Source organism: Bos indicus, chromosome 28 (assembly GCF_029378745.1).
Source record: "Bos indicus isolate NIAB-ARS_2022 breed Sahiwal x Tharparkar chromosome 28, NIAB-ARS_B.indTharparkar_mat_pri_1.0, whole genome shotgun sequence".
NCBI lineage: Eukaryota > Metazoa > Chordata > Mammalia > Artiodactyla > Bovidae > Bos > Bos indicus.
The window spans coordinates 18,983,365-19,002,373 of NC_091787.1; the positions used below are offsets into that span (position 1 = coordinate 18,983,365).

Sequence of the window (19,009 nt, forward strand, 5' to 3'; positions counted from 1 at the left end):
CAGCACCATTTAAGGGCTAAGCAATGGCACCCCACTCCAGTACTCTTGCCTGGAAAATCCCTTGGACAGAGGAGCCTGGTAGGCTGCAGTCCATGGGGTCGCTGAGGGCCGGACATGACTAGCGACTTCACTTTCACTTTTCACTTTCATGCATTGGAGAAGGAAATGGCAACCCACTCCAGTGTTCTTGCCTGGAGAATCCCAGGGACAGGGGAGCCTGGTGGCTGCCGTCTATGGGGTCGCACAGAGTCAGACACGACTGAAGCGACTTAGCAGCAGCAGCAAGGGCTAAGCAGAGGAGAGGAGGTATGAAGGGGATCCAGAAAGAGCAGAGACTCAAGGTCAGGAGAGAATTGTGGTACCAAAACCAAAACAAGAGCGTTTCCAGAAGAAATGTGCCAAATACTGAGCCAAAAGTGAGATACAGTGAGCAGCTCTGGGTGTGTGTAAGGGCACTGCGCAGAAGGAAGGTGAAAAAAGGTGGGAGGGTACAGACCACAGTGGCAGCACACCAAGTTCATCTGCAGGACACTGAAGGAGAATTGTTAGGCAGCTTTCCCCCAAACTGCTTTCTTGCACCAAACGCAGTCCCAGGGTGCTATCTTCCCAAACCACACCCAGCTCTGAAGATGTGTGATAACTGAAACCTGAGAGTTTCTGAGGTCTCCACAGTGATTAATGTGCTCATTTCCATAGTGATCCTTTTTGGCACTTCACCTAACTCTCTTTGAAAGGTAGAATAAGGACTAAGTAGATATTTCCCTCTAGTTAAAACCTCTCAGGAAATCAAAGTTGTCATGTCTGGGCTCTTTTCCCCCAGCATCCACTGCTGGCCATTGCAGAGCAGCCTTCCCAGATCACCTGATTAATCAGAAGAGGGGCCCAGGAAAGCTCCTAGCTTCTCTGTAATCCAAAGGACCAGCAGAAGATATGAGGCAGTGCAGTCTCCTCCTAAGGCCTTTTCCAGGCCTCAGGTAAAGCTCATCCCCTAGGCAGTAACTCACATGGGGCAAGAGTGCTCTCTTCTTAGTGTCTATAGCCAAGGTCAGATTGCTTCCCCACGCAAACCCATTACCAAAGAAAGGAGAGGAGGGCAGTGACAGTGCCATCAGACTGTTTATCTTACCCCCAAATCAGTCAATGGTGTCTGACACTTTGCAACCCCACGGACTGTAGCCTGCCAGGCTCCTCTGTCCAAGGGATTTTTCAGGCAAGAATACTAGAGCGGGTTGCCATTTTCCATCTCCAGGGGATCTTTCCAGCCCAGGGACCTAACCCACGTCTCCCATATCTCCTGCATTGCAGGCAGATTTTCTACCTGCTGAGCCATCAGGGAAACCCCTTATCTTCCCTTGACCCCTTTTTTAATAGACAAAAAGGGAAAGCCATTCAGAATCCATTCTTCCATCACCTGGACAAATTATACATTAAATCAGTATCTCTGCACCAGATTTTCCTTCCCCTGCAGTGCTGTCCTCACTTTCCCGGAACATTTCCCGATTACTATCTATCTCTTCTATGATTATTTTCTAGAATGTGCTTGCTTGAAAGGGTGCAAAAGGAATAAGCCCCTCAGACACTAATACATGTTAAGATGTTCAAGGCGTTATTCTGGGTTCTGCTAGAAACATGTTAATTAGATACAGTTTTTATCCTCAAGAAATGTATAATCCAGTAAATGAATTCCCTCTCCCATCCCTGCCCACAATGATGAGCACCATCTTGTATCTGCACAGTCTGCGTGAGCTCAGAGGATGTCTGTCATTTTACCTCTTATAAGTTTGGTGACGATATTCTTCAATCCCAGTAAGATCCATAGCCCAAAGCAGGAGTTTTTCAAGGAACTAAATTGTGCAGGTTCATTTTTGGAAAATTTTAAAACAAATATATTCCCTAGTGTTGCCTTCTAATATGTTCATAGGAAATTTTTTGGTCAATAATTTATTAAGTAAAATACTTTCTATCAGTAATATATTTAGAGAATTGCTGCAAAATTTATGGAGTTTCAAGATAGTTAAGAGACCACTTGTTCTTGTTTATGGTATTTCATGATTGTTCTGTTGACACCACCAGATAATTTCTATAATACATACTGTGTATGTTCAGACAAATATAACCTAAAAACAGTATAGCATGATTCTGACTGTCCTGGACATGGCCAAGATGGGTTTACTTAGTTTAGATCAGCAGCTTTCATATTCAGTCTCTGATTTCTATTCACCTTTTTTTTAAAAAAAATTGGTAGTTACTTACCAATGTCTGTAATAAATAGGGCTGAATAAATAAGGGCTGGGTAGCTAACAATAAGGAATAAAAGGTAAGGTAAGTAAAGGTAATGTGAATTCATACTCATTAAAGTTTTTTTCCTGCTTACTATTTCTTTGAAACAATCTAAACTTCTATTCAATGTTTTTACCTTATCTGTGATTATCACTCTGTGAAATAATGACTATCTAATTGTAAATGCAATTTACATTTACAAATGTAAATTGTACAAACGGAATTGTAAATGCATATATTTGTCTGATACTGTTAAAACAATTACAACCTTAAGGGGAACAAGGAAACTCAATATTTGAAAGCAGGACTGGGATCATTTTCATAGGTTTCTATATTTTTAAGAAGAAAAAAGGCTAAAGAAAATTATGAAAAGGTGAATACATCAATATTAGTGTACTATTATTACTATTATCAATAATAAAACACTATGTGAAAGTTTGTGGGAAAATCTGAGTTGAGAGAATAAAGGGAAAAACATAATACTAAATTGGAAAAATTATGCTGAAAGGGTTAAGAATGAAATTTGTCAATCAGGTATAATATTAAGACAACTGCTTACATAATATGCTTAAGTCAAAACTAAAAAAGAGGAACCATTTGGTCCAGCTTGAGGCAAAGAACCTAAAAAGAAAAAACAAACAAACAAACAAGTGAGGTCAATGTAGAATGTTAAACTAATAACCAAGTACTAGTGAAACAAACAAGAAAAAATATTTGATTTTACTTTCAAATTCAAGTGGACTTTTGAAAACAGGTTGGGTTAACCACTAGAAGGCAAAAGATCAGTAACTAGTCAAGGCGTCCATAACTTTACATAGTGAGCAGTGAAATGGTCACAAATAAATCAGGCTCTTTGAAAGTCCCTGCAAAGGAGATACCTGTTGTCTAAATTTAGCTGTGATCTGTGATATATTTTGGCTCCCTCACTTTAGGAAGAAATCAGGCAGATGACACTGGATGAATAAAAGAAAAATAAACAGAACCTATACTTAAAGGTTTAGTCTTTGTCTGAGTGCCATGATATAGTAACTTCATATAAAAAAAAAAAAAAAAAAACAGACAAAAATCCACCCTGAATAACTGAAATCCTCTAGCTACACGGAAGCTCAGTGTGGAAGTTACTAATGCACTTACGAAAATATCCTGGAACAGGCCTCAGCATGTTAGCCATCCGAACTCCATCTCTCTTACATTTTAGAAAGTTCCTTTTAATGAAGCATTAGTTTAATCTTTAGAAAGTTTTTTAAAAATATTTATTTATTTGGCTGTGCCAGATCTTAGTTGCAACAGTCAGGATCTTTGATCTTCGTTGCAGCATGTGGGATCTTTAGTTGTGTCATTCAAACTCTTAGTTACAACATACGAGTCTTAGCCATTAGACCACCAGGGAAGTTCCTAGAAAGTTAGGGTTAGCCTGAACAACTACTTATGAGACGTTGAGTTCCACAAACAGGGCCATCACCTGTGGTACCCACTGAGTGATGCCAGATGGTCCAGGCAGCCCTCTTGTAGGCCTGAAACTGCCAGTCACTGATTGGCAACAATGCCCAAGAACAATGGGGGAAAATCAAGCTAGACATCATTCATACTTCTTCCATCAGTGTGGATGATAGGTTCAAATGTCAGGTAATCTAATCAGTGCTTCTTTAGACTTTTAGATTTACTCATTACTTTTTAAAAATTAAAAATCAACTTGGGATTATCAACACAGACTGGCAAAGAATGCACACTAAAATTAAAAACAAAACAAAGCAACCAACTACTAGTCCCTGCTTCTAAAAAAAAGAATGGAATCTAAAGATACAGGGAGTAGTAGGAAAAAAACAAACACTGAAACATGGCAAGAGCAACTCAGCCTGACCCACTAAAAATGTGGTCTAGAGGATCTTTTTTTAGTGCTTTCCATCTCCCTTTAATCACTCCTTTTCCCACACATGGTGTTTGCTTCCCATTCACCCACCAACTCTCAAATCCCAAGGTAGTTTTCTTCTGGGTCCTCTTCCTGAAAGATCTTGCCGTAAATTTAAAAAGTAGGTATACATTTAATAACATACTAGTATTTAGCTGAAAACTAAACTTTCGGTTTTAGTGTAAAGGGATTCTCCTCTTCTGAATATTTGCATCTTGATGGAAAGAATAAATTTCTAAAAATGCAAACTTCCAATCCTATAGCAAGCCATTGAAAATGAAAGTTGCCCAGTCGTGTCCGACTCTTTGCAACCGCATGGACTATATAGTCGGTGGAATTCTCTAGGCCAGAATACTGGAGTGGGTAGCCTTTCCCTTCTCCAGGGGATCTTCCCAACCCAGGGATCCAACCCAGGTCTCCGGCACTACAGGCAGACTCCTTACCAGCTGAGCCACAAGGGAAGCCCTAGCAAACCATTCAGTTCAATTCAGTTCAGTCGCTCAGTCATGTCCGAGTCTTTGCAACCCCATGAATCGCAGCACGCCAGGTCCATCACCAACTCCCGGAGTTTACTCAAACTCATGTGCATCGGGTCGGTGATGCCATCCAGCCATCTCATCCTCTGTCATTAGGGAAACTCAAATGGCATTTGCAAGCACAGTGTTCTTTCAGTGTCCCCTCAAACCACTCCAAACTGCAGGTCAGCAGGGGTCTGATTCATTTTTCTATCTCTATTAAGATTTCACTGACAAAAGATTATCTAGACATCCAAATTCAACACACTTAATTTTTTCAACATTGGAATACTTTTAAAGAAAGAAACTGTCACAGTCTTATTCTATATTATTATCAACTGAGGGCAATTCTGCCCCTCAACAAAACATGGTTATCACAGTGAGGTGAGGTAGGTGGCAGTTGAAAATATTTATGGCTATCACAGTGGGGTGAGGTAGAGGGCAACTGGTGCTACTGTTATCTAGAAGGTAGAGGCCATGGATATTGCTAAGCATTCTACAATGCACAGAACAGCCCCCACAAAGAATTATCAATCCAAAACATCAATGATGCAGAAACAGAAACCCCGCTTTCACATGAGCTAACTGTTAAAGTTGATATTTGAATGATAAAAACATTAATACCAGTGAAATTACTGTGCCCATGCTAAGAGTAAAAATGACCATAATTGGAAGGATTTGCACTATTTTTCTAAGCATTTCTGGAACATCTTAATTCTGGCTCTGAATTATTTAAATTACTTTTTCAAAACAGTCAATTGAATAAAATGAAGAGGCTTTATATAGTTCACGAAAAGTTTTTCTATTTTGGAAATGAGAGTTTTGATTAAAATTGGCATTTCTGAAACTTTAATTGCTAGTTATTGCTGGGGAAAAAAATATTTCTAAGACCAGCCAGATGGGATGCCTCAAGATAAGAAATTATAAGCCAATGTTCATATTCCAATCAGAAGAAAAATTCTGTTTATACATTCCTAATTCTGCTTAAATAGTAAGCAATATATTCCTTCAATTAATTCCTAAACTAGCTAATTTCCTAACTAATTTCCTGGCTAGCTAATTTCCTAACATTGGGTTTATTTCCTCCAAATATTACTAGATTATTAACAAGCAGAACAGCATCTTTGTAAGAACACTTTGTATATTACAGACTCTGTAAATTCTAATGGGATCAGTCTAATTACTGATACGGCAAATTAAATCTCTTTGTAGATATACAATCTTCCCATATAAACTTAAAATGTTCATTTTTCAAAACCCATTTCTGATCGAAATATACTGTAATATTTCAGTTCCCATGTCCAGAACCAAAACAACACAAATGCCTTCTTGACATTAACACTTAGTAACATTAAGTCTTAGGAACATGACCTCCACCTTTTTGGTAACTTTGCTCTCCCACAAAGAATTAGTCAATCCAAAACGTCAATGATGAAGCTTCCTCTCCTCCCTTTGTCACTCCCCTCTCCTCCTTTTCCTTTCTGCCATTTTGGATTGGAAAGACTTACAGTGGAGGAATGTGAGGAAAACCATAATGATTCCTTCTGTCATCCATGAGACTAAAAACTGTCCCCAAACAGGAAAAGATAGCCAAGCGAGGGCTTTCATTTACTGAATTCTATCTCAAGCCCTTCCAAACATAAGACTCTTCAAGCCACAAAAGAAAAAAAAAAATTGTTTTTTGAGGGTCTTGCTTTTGGTAGATTTAGGGAACTGTTTCCTTTTATTCCAGTTTGCTGAAAGTCACTGAGAAAGAACTCCAAATTGAGCTACATCTCTTACTAGTTGCTTGGGTTTGACAAATAAAGCAATCATCAAAATCAAGGAGTGTGCACTTCTTTTAAAAGTTCTATTTGTTTAACATAATATAACAGCAGTATGGGTAGGCAAATAAATGGCATTACTTAACATAATCATTTAATGTTGTACAACCAACCTCAGGTCTCACTGCTTTATGGCTTGCAAAAAGTTTGATGATAATGTTGATTGTTAGTGTGAAGATATAAATTGTTCAGTAGCTAGAGTTGTTAATGAAAGCAAAAGAACACAAAAAGAAAAATAGGTTTTAGCAGCCCAAATTCATTGCTAATTGCTTATGCATTCATTATAGGCTGACCAGGGCTAATTACCTAATTAAACTAAAGCTCTGCTGCCTCACAGGAATTTCTAGAGCTATGATGTTAGTTGTCAATTACCTCAGCAGGTCCTGTTGAAATGAGTAGTTAACTCAAGGCCTGTTTTGCTTTTCCCAATAGCAATACATGGCACTCTTGTTGCATAATTTATGCTTAGAATGAAAAAAAAGTTTTCCTTAGAAAATTCTTGAAGCTTAACAATAACAATAGTGTTAAACAAGAGCTCATGCTCATTTTATTCAATAATTTATACTCAGGAAATTTCAAGATAATCTCCTTTAGAAAGACAACAGAGACACAAAGGAGAAATCAGATATCGCTATATACAAGTTACTGAAGGTTCTCTTCACGTGTTGTTTTTAAAAATACATTTTTAAATGTGTCTTTTGCAATGTTCTGCAGTATTTCACAGGATGAAATTATATTATTTAATTTCATATAATATTTTCAATTTATAGGTTTTTTTTAAGCTGGAAGAAAGGTAGTAAATCATCTAAATTATTCATTTTATAAATAAGGGAACTAAGGTTCCAAGAAGTGGAATGACTTACCCACAGTCACCCACTGGGTTGCTAGAACCAGAAGGAGAACTGGTATTCTGCGAGTCTATTTTCTTTCTTCCTTGATTCCTGCTTTCCATTTTCAAATAATGCTGTCATTTCTCAGGCTTTTTCTAAAAGCTGTCCATCTAATTGGATAAGATTTTTGGTTTGTTTGCTTATTTTCAAAAGGCTTTGATTAGTAGCATTTTACTCCTCCAAAGCAACACATATAGATAGTGTCCCTATATAAAGTCAGTCAAATGTCCCAGGAGGTATTCTCAGGTTAACACTCGAGGGAGTACATTTTTTAAAAAAAACTTATTGTTTACCTTGCCCAACTGAAAAGATGATAAACTTATGGTAGATTTTATTAATCAGAGCTAATCCAAGCAGCTGAATTGCATCTGGATATTTTTTCCCTGTAGTATGTGATCCTAAATCAATGGATCATAAGTCATTAAGCAATAATGACTAATTGAGAAAGTCATTTCCCAGGAAAGCACAACTTCATTAGAAGAGTTTTTCCATCCTCACTCCCCTTGATTCTGGGCTATAGCATTTGTTCCCTACAAGAACACACAACTCTGGAGCGCTCCTCTGCCCCTTTCACAGTCATTTTTCAGGTAGGCATTAGCAATGAACATCCAGTTTAACTTCTTTTCTGCCAAGTTAAAGAGGATGATTTTCCCTTTCACTGCCTCTTGGAGATGAACATCAACTGTTTCACTACTTGCGATTCAAATCCATTAATTAAAATAAATATAAAGTTTAAAAAAATCTTTCTTTCAGCCAAGAGGAAAAGGACAGATGGGGAAGCGGAGGAGGTGGAGATAGCTGATGTCTTCTTAAAGGGAAAGAAAAACAAGCATGAAATTGGGGGGAAAATTAATTAAGAGAGGTAAAGGGTACTTAGGTTTAATTTACAGTTCAGAACTATTTTGGGTCTTACAATAATTGAACTACTTAAGGGAGAAGAGGAAAACCTTCCTAATATTAAATTGGTAAGGTGGCTGTCATCATCTTAAGTCACCTCCAAAAACAGGTGATACCTGGCCTTTAGCAAGGGCTTCCCTGATAGCTCAGTTGATAAAGAATCTGCCTGCAATGCAGGAGACCGTGGTTTGATTCCCGAGTTGGGAAGATCCCCTGGAGAAGGGACAGGCTACCCACTCCATTATTTTTTAGCCTTTGGCAGTGCTTCAGACTGAATGTAGCAAAAACGTTCCATTATTGACTTCCAAAAGACACATCTGTTTTTTCCTTCCTCCTCAACCTCCCTCTGCATGCTCCCAATTTTGAATTTCTTTTTCCCTTGCCTCCCATTGCCTGAATGGCAAAGAAGAGAAAAAGAAATCAGTTTAAATCCTTCTCCATCCCAACCCTACATACATCAGTGTGTAGAATCATATGGTTAGAAAACAAAGTTACATCACACATGACAACCTCTACAATTTTTTAGTGCAATGTGAACACCTAAAGTGTGACCTGAACACTACAAATTCCTGGGCTCAGCATATTTTAAATAAAGAGCCCATACACCAAAGTGATCTGATTTCAGATAACCACACAACATTAAATCAGAGTAGAATGAAGCAGAGTTACTTTATAAGACCTTAGTGGAGACAGACAGAGATAAGAGAGTTATGCTGCTATAATTTTAGATAAATGAGATGAAAAAGAATACATATGCTTGCCATGCCGAGAACCAGTTCTTCTGCCTTCACAATGATTTATTTTTTCTTACAACTTAACATTCATTCATGATAATGGATGAAAAATATATGCTAAATTTCTTAAAAACTGAAAGCTATACTAGAAACCCCAAATACTTCAAATATAATTGAGTTCAAAAGTAGAAATTTTTATCAATTTATTTACCATGTTCTGTACTAAATTAAAAGATAGATATAGGAGTAAGCTGGCCAAGAACTACCGGGAAAAAAAGGAAATCTTCTTGCCCACTTTAAAAAAAAAAACCAAAAAACTAATATAAGCTAGGAACTCAAGAGCATTTGAGAATGTAAGTATCTTAGTACTCTTTTGACTGGGTCTGAGTGCGATAGAGAGATGGACAAAATTTCTGAAAAATGATTTGAGAAAAAGTCAGAAGGTGATCTATCTGTGAATTAAGTAAAATGAGTCCTCATAAAGAAGCGGGCCAGAGAAAGAAGGATGAAAGATTAAAATACTAGCTGAGTTCCCAAAATATGAAGCAATGGTATAACTAAGAAAGTAGAATTAAGATGCTGTGCGTGTGTGTGTGTGTCTGTCTGTCTGTGTCTGTGTGTCTGTATGCTGGGGGTTCTTCCAATTCTTCTTGCTTCATGATTAATTAAGCAACTGTTAAAAAAAAATCAGCTTTACTCATGCTTCTGTGTGATTCCTTCATTCCTAAATTTAATAGTTAGATGTGGGCTGGAAGTGAGATTTAAGCTTTATCAACCTTACCTACCACCATGTAGCTGTCAACTCATGGAAAAGAATATGTGGAGAGAATATACTTTAAGAAAGAGATTGCCAAAGCAACAGCTCATCTGCAAGCCCTGTCAGCTCCACCTCCAAAGTAGATTCCTAATCTTTACACTACTTTTCTTTTCTCTAGATTACTGCCTTCAGTTGGGGTTTCTATACTGTTACATTCCACCCACCATCAATCTCTTTTTCAGAGAGTATAAAACAGATCAAGTAACTCTCCTACCCAATGCGCTCTCAAAGCTTCTCACTACACTTTCAATAAAATCCAACTTACTACCATGGCCCTCAACTCCCTATAACCCCCTAAGAAGGGCCTATGAGGCTTGTGTAATATGGTCCTTGCTTGCCTCCCCCACTTCATCTCTCCCCAGTGACTCTGAATGTCACCATATAGTCTAACCCCAGCAGCCTTCATTTGTTTCCAATTCACAAAGCTCATTTCCACCTGGTCAAAGTCACAGTCTCCAATACTCTGTTTAATATCTTTTAGGACTATTTTTCTTAGTCTTGGAATGCTCTGACAACCAGATTTTTCCAAGGCTGACTCCTTAATACTCTGGAGCAGCTCAAATGTTATCTTCTGGTCACTTCTGACAACCCAGTAATACACAGCGCACACACAGATACACACCCAAACGTATCATACTGCCACCTTGTTTGTCTTCATAAACTCATCTGTCTGAAATTATGTTGCTCATTTATTTGTATTATGTAACAACCTCCATACCCAAGATACACACACACACACACTTAAAGGTAAATTCCTTTTAGAGAATTCAGATATTCCTTGTCAAATCCCCAAAGTCTAGAACAATGCTGGTACCCAATAAATACTCACTATTTATCAAATGATAGATTCCATCTATCCCAAATTTTTCCCAAATCTTGTTTCTGTCTTGTATTTCTAGCACTTGTTCACTATCACTTCTCTTTTGTCTGCTCTTTTCTGAATGTCTTTCGGTCTTCACATTTTTCTTCATTTATCTATACTGCAACACAAAGGAAAATAGAACAAGGAGCATAAAAAGAAGGATGTTAATGGTAAGAGAAACTCAGTCAGCCTATGCTACTGACAGTGGGGCAGAAGGCCAAATAAAATGCTTCTTAAGGGCAGACGCATTTAGGATAGAGCCCATCCATTAGAGCAGTCCTTAAAGACAGTTTCAAAAAGGAATTATGACAAGTAGCCTGTTTGTGGCCTTCAAAAAAAGTACCATATGCCTTAAGGACACTTAGCAGTTCTTAAAAACTTTAACGTGCAAAAGGTTCAGATGCAGATTTTGAGATGATCTGAGAATCTGTACATTCAATAAATACCTCCAGGTGATCCTGGTCTTAGGAAACTTTGAACTCTTTGGCCAAACAATAAACAGCAAGGACCTGAGGAATGGTATTACCAGGTAAATGGTTAACCAGTAAACATCATCTTTTTCTAAAGAAAAGTTTTTAAAAATTAGTTTATTTGGCTGCACTGGGTATTAGCTGCAGCATACAAACTCTCAGTTGTAGCATGTGGGATCTAGTGCCCTGAGCAGGGATCAAACTCAGATCCCCTGCATTGGGAGTGTGGAGTCTAAGCCACTGGGCCATCAGGGAAGCCTCAATAATCTTTTTTCAAATCTCTACCTTGAAGCTAATTCTCAAGACAAGCAAATTCCATTTTAATATTCGCTGAATATTACTTAAATTCATTGGTCTTTACCATTTTTAGCAACTTTCAAATTATAATAGCTACTACTATAAGAGTTATTATGCTCTAAATGCTATCATCAGCGTTTTACATATGTATCTTAATATTCTATTTTATAGATGAGCTTCAGCTAAATAAGTACAGACAACTACTATGAAGTAACAGATTTGGAAATCAAATACACCTGTATGTTACTAAAATCTGTGATCTACGGAGTCATGGGTTGTGTTGTACAAGTCACTTCAGTTGAGTTTGCTTCTTGGCAACCCTATGGACCACCGCCCATGAGGCTCCTCTGTCCATGGGATTCTCCAGGCAAGAATACTGGAGTGGGTTGCCATGCCCTCCTCCAGGGGATCTTCCCCACCCAGGGATCAAACCCAGGGATAGTGCCACCTGGGAAGCCCATGGAGTCTATACCTTCCACTAATTATACCTTAATAGAATTAAAATCAATAAATAAAATTTTTATTTTAGATTTTTAAATGGATAGAGGGCATTTTTCTCTTAAATATTCCTCACTTTAGAAAAAGACTGCATGGAATTTCATTACATGGTAAATTTTGACAGTATATTTAAGTACCTTAACAATGACAGGGACTCTCTGATGGCTCATGCAGTAGAGTCTCCCTGCAACTCAGGAGACACAGAAGCCACAGGTTTGATCCCTGGGTCAGGAAGATTCCCCTGGAGGAGGAAATGGCAACTCATTCTAGTATTCTTGCCTAGAAAATCCCATGGAAAGAGGAGCCTGATGGGCTACAGTACATGAGGTCTCAAAGAGTTGGACACAACTGAGCAGCCGCAGTGCATAGTGGTTTGTGTTCTTTCAAAGGACCACTGTACATGACCAGATATAAGTAACAATGACATGGCAACCCTGAAAACAAATAAATCTTAAAATTGCTTTTCTAAATCAATCACTATCTTCAATGAAAATCACTAAATATTAAGAACTGATTCACTATTTACAAATCAGTGGTTCTCAAATTGGGCTGACAACTAAGAATCACTTAAGGAGCATCTTAAAAATAAAAACTCTGGGCTTCATAGCAGTTCTTCTGAATTGGGGTTTGACCCCCAAATCTTTACTTTTGAAAGCTTTGCAGGGTTTTCTGATGAGTAAGGAGAATTCAGAATGTCTGTTACTCTGATTCCAGATTCTACAAGTGACTATACTGAGGACATAAAAGGGTGAAGTCTGCTAAAGACAGACAACTTGTTAAGTAGCACAGTAGGCTGGAAAAACAATATCCTAATTCTGCGTTTAATGCTTTCAACACCAACTCAAACAGCTGGTTTTGATAAAACTGTACTTATTTCTGCACTGCTGCTTAGGCCCTGGCAATAATTCACTATCGTCTTGCAACTTATTCTCTCATCTGCAAACTGGGAATAATAATAATGCCTATCTCTTAAGAGCTGGTATGAGGATTAGTATATTCATTACATAATGCTCCTAACACAACGCCTGGCATATACTGAGTGCTCATTAGATAGGTTACATAGCCCACTAAAAGAGCATGCCTTTTTTTAATTAGGGAGAATTTACTAAACCACTCCAATTACGAAATGAGTAAGAAACCCATGTTTAGCTTAGGAAATCCAAAAGGACTTTAAACTCGGGGTAAGGTTAAAATCAAGAACTTGCCTGATTCTCTCACAACAGTTTCTCATAGGATGCCATAGAATCATCTCGTGAACCAATCTCTGGACGAAGACCAGAACTCTGTATTTTTAAAATAACTCCCCTTCTCCCCTAACCAGGTGTTTCTTATGCAAACTCAGGTTTGATAACAGTTAGTATACAGAATCAGTGACCAAATGTCCTCTGAAGCTCCAGCAAAAAAATATATATATATACTACTGTGCTCTGTAACCAGAAGAGCAGCGTAATCAGACCCTGATGCAAACAACAGCTGGGGACGGCTGTGGGGAGTAACTGTGGTGACCCTCTCATCTCCTCAGAAACAGAAGATTACGAAAGCGCGGTCCAGCAGACAGTGCGGCCACAAGGAGCTAAAGTTAACTCAACAGCCTCCTTCCCAGGGCTAAGGCCACAGGAAAACGACCCTGGAGGGCGTATTAGGCCGGAGTGGCGCCAGGAGGTTAACGACCCTCCTGCCCGGTTCCGGTGACGGCCGGGAGTCTGCACTACACCACAAGCCAGACGACGGAAGTGCGTCACCCCAACATGCCGAGGAATGCCGGGAATTGTAGTTAATTGGCTGTTTCTCTTTTGCCCCAATTCGCCTTTCTTCTAAGAAGCAGACACCTCGGAACCGTAATGCAGGTCGATTTATGACCCACAAATCTAATCCTTCCCTTTTCCAGATGACAAAGGGAACTCTCTCAGAGCGCATGCGGAATACCGGACCACAAGTCCCAGCATGCTCTGCAGGGCGCCGGGAACGCCTGATCACCGTCGTAGGTGCGGGCCGCATGAATGGAGCTTCTGGCGTAAGGCAAAGCCCGCCACCGTCCGCGCAGCCGGTGCCTGCTCCCAGAGCGTGAGTGCGGGTTGTGGGCCGTGCGCGTGCGCGCCCAAAGGGGGCGCGAGGCAGGCACGCCCGGCCGTTGCCGGCGCGTGGCTGCTGAGGTTGGCGGCTGTAGTGCCGCGCGCCCGACTGACCGGTAGTTGCGGGGCCTCCAGCCTCGCTCCGGGCTGCGGGCAGCCGTGGCGGCCGCCGGCGACCGCAAGGGGCGGAGGAAAACTGGGGGCGGAGGGGGGCGGCCTCGGCACGCAGAGGAACTGCAGGGCATGCCCCGAGACAACATGGCCTCCCTGATCCAACGGATCGCCCGCCAGGCGTGCCTCACCTTCCGGGGCAGCGGGGGCGGCCGCAGCTCTTCCGACCGCGGCGAGGCGCCAGGCCCGGAGGCGCCGATACCGCCGGGCTTCCCGGAGAACCTGAGCAAGCTGAAGAGCCTGCTGACCCAGGTCCGCGCGGAGGACCTGAACATCTCCCCGCGTAAGGCCACGGTGCAGCCGCTGCGGCCCAACCTGCCGCCCGTCACCTATATGCACATCTGCGAGACCGACGGATTCAGCCTCGGCGTGTTCCTGCTCAAGAGCGGCACCTCCATCCCGCTGCATGACCACCCGGGCATGCACGGCATCCTCAAGGTGCTCTACGGGACCGTGCGCATCAGCTGCATGGACAAGCTGGAGGTGGGCAGCGGGCAGCGGCCGCGGGCCCCGCCACCAGAGCAGCAGTTCGAGCCGCCTCTGCAGCCCCGGGAGCTGGACGCGGTACAGCCGGGCGTGCTGCGCTCCCGGGCAGAGTACACGGAGGCCAGCGGCCCGTGCTTCCTCACGCCGCACCGGGACAACCTGCACCAGATCGACGCTGTGGACGGGCCCGCCGCCTTTCTGGACATCCTGGCCCCCCCCTACGACCCCGACGACGGCCGGGACTGCCACTATTACCGAGTGCTGGAGCCTGTCAGGGCCAAGGAGGCCTCCGGCTCGGCCTGTGACCTGCCCCGAGAAGTGTGGCTCCTGGAGACCCCGCAGGCCGATGACTTCTGGTGCGAGGGGGAGCCTTATCCAGGTCCCAAGGTCTTCCCTTGAAGCCGCCGGCGCCCGAAAGCGGTGGGCCGAACACTTGCCCTACTCAGATCTAGGCTTGGCTGGCCGCGACCCCATCACAAGGGCTTTCTTCCTTCCCCCAGCCTGGGTGTTGGATCTACTGGAATGGGCAGTAGCCGCTTCCTCGGGAGTCTTGGGAAGCGCGGGCGACTGGATTGCAACCACCGGGCACTGTTTTGGGGGCGGAGTAGGCGGGGAAGCTAGGTTGTTTCCTGGCTCTGTCACTGCCACTGGGGTTTGGAGTGGGGGGAGGGGGAGGGGACAGGGGACTTATCTGAAGTGCTTCCATCTTAAAGCCATAATGAAAATTTTCTTTCCTCTGTTCCCATCCTATTCAAAATATACAAAGTGGTTTTCTCCGCCCTCCTCTGGGTAAATAGGGTTTGTTTTCCACTTGTGTCCTTATGTCCTTTTACTGCTTATTGTTATAGTTCTAACTTATTGACTTTGCATGACCTAGTGGTTTGAATAGTTTTTAGTTCAAGTCATTGGTAAAAACTAGGTTTAAAGAGCTGAGCTACTATTTAAAGTGAGCTGTCCGGCCTAATTAAGTTTTGTGAAAATTAAATCCATCTTTCCAGATTTGAGGGATTACACTCTTAACTATGCATGTAGAGGACAAGATTTCTTTTCTTTCCTCCCCTTGCCCAGTAACCATATCTCGGTTACGCTGGTGGCAAAAACTAAGCAATTCAAGCACCTGTATATCTCAGTGACAAATGATTACTTAGGGCTTCCCCCACTGAGTCTCCAGATCTAGAGTTGAGCAGATGTTTTTATCACCTTCAATGCAAAAACTGTATTATCCTGAAGTGACTTTTATGTCTTAGTGTACTTTAGGAAGTAATAAAGTAATTCTGTATTTTCTAACCAGAGCTGAATCAGTATGCTTCCAAACAACTGAATGTAAAACACTGGTAGCCAGCTGTTGAATTCTGTGTGCCCCTATTTACTTCCAGTATTTTCCTGCAAAAGTAGAGGAAAACGTTGATGACTGCTTCAGATTCTCTTAGGAGCTCTAATGTTCGAGGGGCTGGTGGTTCCAGCTGTGTTGCTGGTGGCAATGTTCTTAGGACAGCCCCCCTCAGTGCTTGCTTCATCTGGGGTGGGTTTTCTGCAGGAAGAGAGGCATGGATGACCAGGGCTAGATAACTGAGAATTAACTATACTGCTAGCCACTTTAGGGCACCCAAACTTGGGACAAAACACTTCCCACTCCGAACCTCTTGAACTGTTGTGCTCTCTGTGACTAGTTTTATCTTTGTCCTTTTAATAGGCGGAGCAGCTTTACCTTGTTTACAAATGTATTGACACCATTTGCTTCAGGCCAAGGAACACTCCTGTTTCCCCCCTTTTTACTATTTATAGGATTCCTTTTTTCACAAAACTTTTAATAAAAACAAACTGTAAAAATAAACACATTAAAATTTGCCCAGCTGTTGTCTAAGCCCTCTTGATTGACTTATCCAGGTAGTAACTGAGTTCTGTAATAAAGAGGGATTTGCTATTGGTGGAAAGTGATGACCCTGTAGGGAAGCAGTATGTGCCTTTGCCTCTTTGCACACTCAGTTACAGAGGCCCAGAGTGAAGGAAGCTTTGTTCCCAAACTTAGAATGGAAAAGCAAATTCTTAATGATTTTTCTTAAAAAAACAAAAAAGATGGTACTCAATATGATATGCCAACTGTGCTGTAAAACCTCACAGAGGCATAATGCATTTCTTCTAGGTTGCTAAGTTGTTTTATGACAGTGTCCCATTCTGGTGTGATTTATTATACCTTAGGGGGAGTTTGAAGCACTTCTTTATGCTGTTTTGTTTGAAATTAAGTTCTAGATATGCAAATGATGACTTCCTTTAAAACTGTTCACAAGGGTTTTTTTTTTTCATAACAGTGATGAATGTGTATTATCAATTACATACCTACCTGTTTTGAATTATATTGTAGCAAAAAGTTGACCGACTTATAACAGTTGTTGATGATGGATGATGTTTAAGTTATAATACAACCTGGAGTACATTAAACTAACCTACAAAGATTCATTCTGGCAATAAGACAGTAATAAAGGAGGAATTGTTTTTCCAAATTTCATTATGAAAATTTTTAAAGTTTTCATGTACAAGCAAGTTGAAAAGACTAAGGTGCTTTTTAAAAGAGTAACTGAAATTATCGCAGGCCAAAACAGCAACATATATCTAATTTAGTTCGGTAAGAACAGTGGAACTTTGGGTTCACTAATAAATTCTGAGTAAATTAATGGTGAAAACAAAATTAACTTGTTATAGTGAGCCACTGAGGAAAGAATATCCTTAAAGACAAAATATGCAGAAAAGCCTTGCACCTTTCTGCATAAACTCTTAGATATGATCATGTGCTGCTGTTGTGTTTCCTTATATTCCTGTAATATGGGTAACAACTGTGGGAAAAAGTTGTCTTCTCCTACAGAGACTAATGAGCACAATGATACTAATCACTTAACTTTTCTGTTGAATAACAAATGCAATAACTGCCTCTCATGGATGAAAGTTTGTCTAATACTTTTAAAGCTTTTTAATTCTCTGGTTATATCAATTTAGAGTATTATATATCTACCTACTACTTTATGGGAATTGATTTTTTTTTTTATTAAGTCTGAATTGCATGGATGGAATTTACACTAACTGCTGTTTACCAGTGAAAATGATGAACTGTTTTTTAAAGTAATGTGTGTTGGTCAACAGAAGTGGGTTATCTGACCTTTCAACACTAACAGCCTTTAACTTTTCCCAAAACTGACACCTTTTATTCCTTCTGCATTGTCCCCTTGTAGGTGCATTAGTCTAGGCATCTCAGGGGGATTCTCGTCACTGATCTATTCCAAATAGTAGAATCTTGTGCTCTAGTTCTGCTCACCGAAGAAGCAATAGTGTGTCTTTAATTCAGGACTCTGCCCATTACTATTCAACTCTAACCTGAAGGCACGGCCACTCTTGTAATTCTCTTGTTCTGAATTCAGAACTTCAGATCACACACAGAAGCTGACCATTGATTCTTACAGTACAATGAGTGTCAAAGAAGGAAATCATTTGTTAAGCCCCATATAATATGATAATGAATCTTCTGATCCAGGGATGTTTACATTTCTGGATTAAAATCTGTACTTATGGAAAATAAAGGCATTTTGAAATTGTTCAGAGGTAATCTTATTTGATTATTGCAAAATGGAGGAGAATGTTACTTGAGCTATGATGTCTATATTTGAATTACTATAAAAGGTTCACAGTCTGTATGGTAAGATTATGTTGTAAAAAACGGGGTCTTCTGGAGATTCTAAAGTCCAAGTAATAATATAAACTGAATAGTTTATTTCCCTGTTTGTAATCTTTGAAACAGCCTGATTGAAAACACATCTGAAATTATCTAACATGCTACCATACTATTTTGCTGCACCAAAAATACTGCTTTTATATTTAACCTAAGGAAAATAAGCTAGTGCAGAAAAAAGAAAAACAACTTTCATTCTTGGAGGAAAGAATCTATGGACTTAAATATTTTCTTGTCTTTGCTTTTTCTGTAAAACTTGTTTAACTACTTCGGATTGGCAGCATTGTAGGCACTTGTGGTGAGGAGATAGCGACCTTTCCTTCCCACCACCACCCCCAAAGTTGTATTGAACTGTTAAAATATCACTACAGCCATTTTTAATATATACCAAACAACTTGCCTTAGTTTCATTAGCAGTTAGGATATTGAAATTAAATAGCCTGGTTTACAAATAGTTGGAAACCTAACCTAAAATTAGTATACCTATTTTTAATGTGTACTGAACCATCTCAACTGCATTATAATCTTTAAGGAATTAGTCTCTGGACATTTATTTTTAATAAGAATTCC

General features: G+C 40.4%; 1 protein-coding gene across 1 annotated transcript; it reads left to right on the top strand.

Annotated features, from left to right (window-relative positions):
- The first annotated feature begins 13,784 nt into the window (after positions 1-13,784).
- On the top strand, positions 13,785-18,307 carry ADO (2-aminoethanethiol dioxygenase). The gene has a single exon (XM_070781805.1). It carries the CDS (start codon positions 14,308-14,310, stop codon positions 15,118-15,120), a length of 813 nt encoding a protein of 270 aa, XP_070637906.1. The 5' UTR covers positions 13,785-14,307; the 3' UTR covers positions 15,121-18,307.
- Positions 18,308-19,009: the final 702 nt, after the last annotated feature.

Excerpts from the sequence above, each read along its gene's own strand:
- ADO (XM_070781805.1), top strand. The coding sequence starts at position 14,308 with ATGCCCCGAGACAACATGGCCTCCCTGATCCAACGGATCGCCCGCCAG.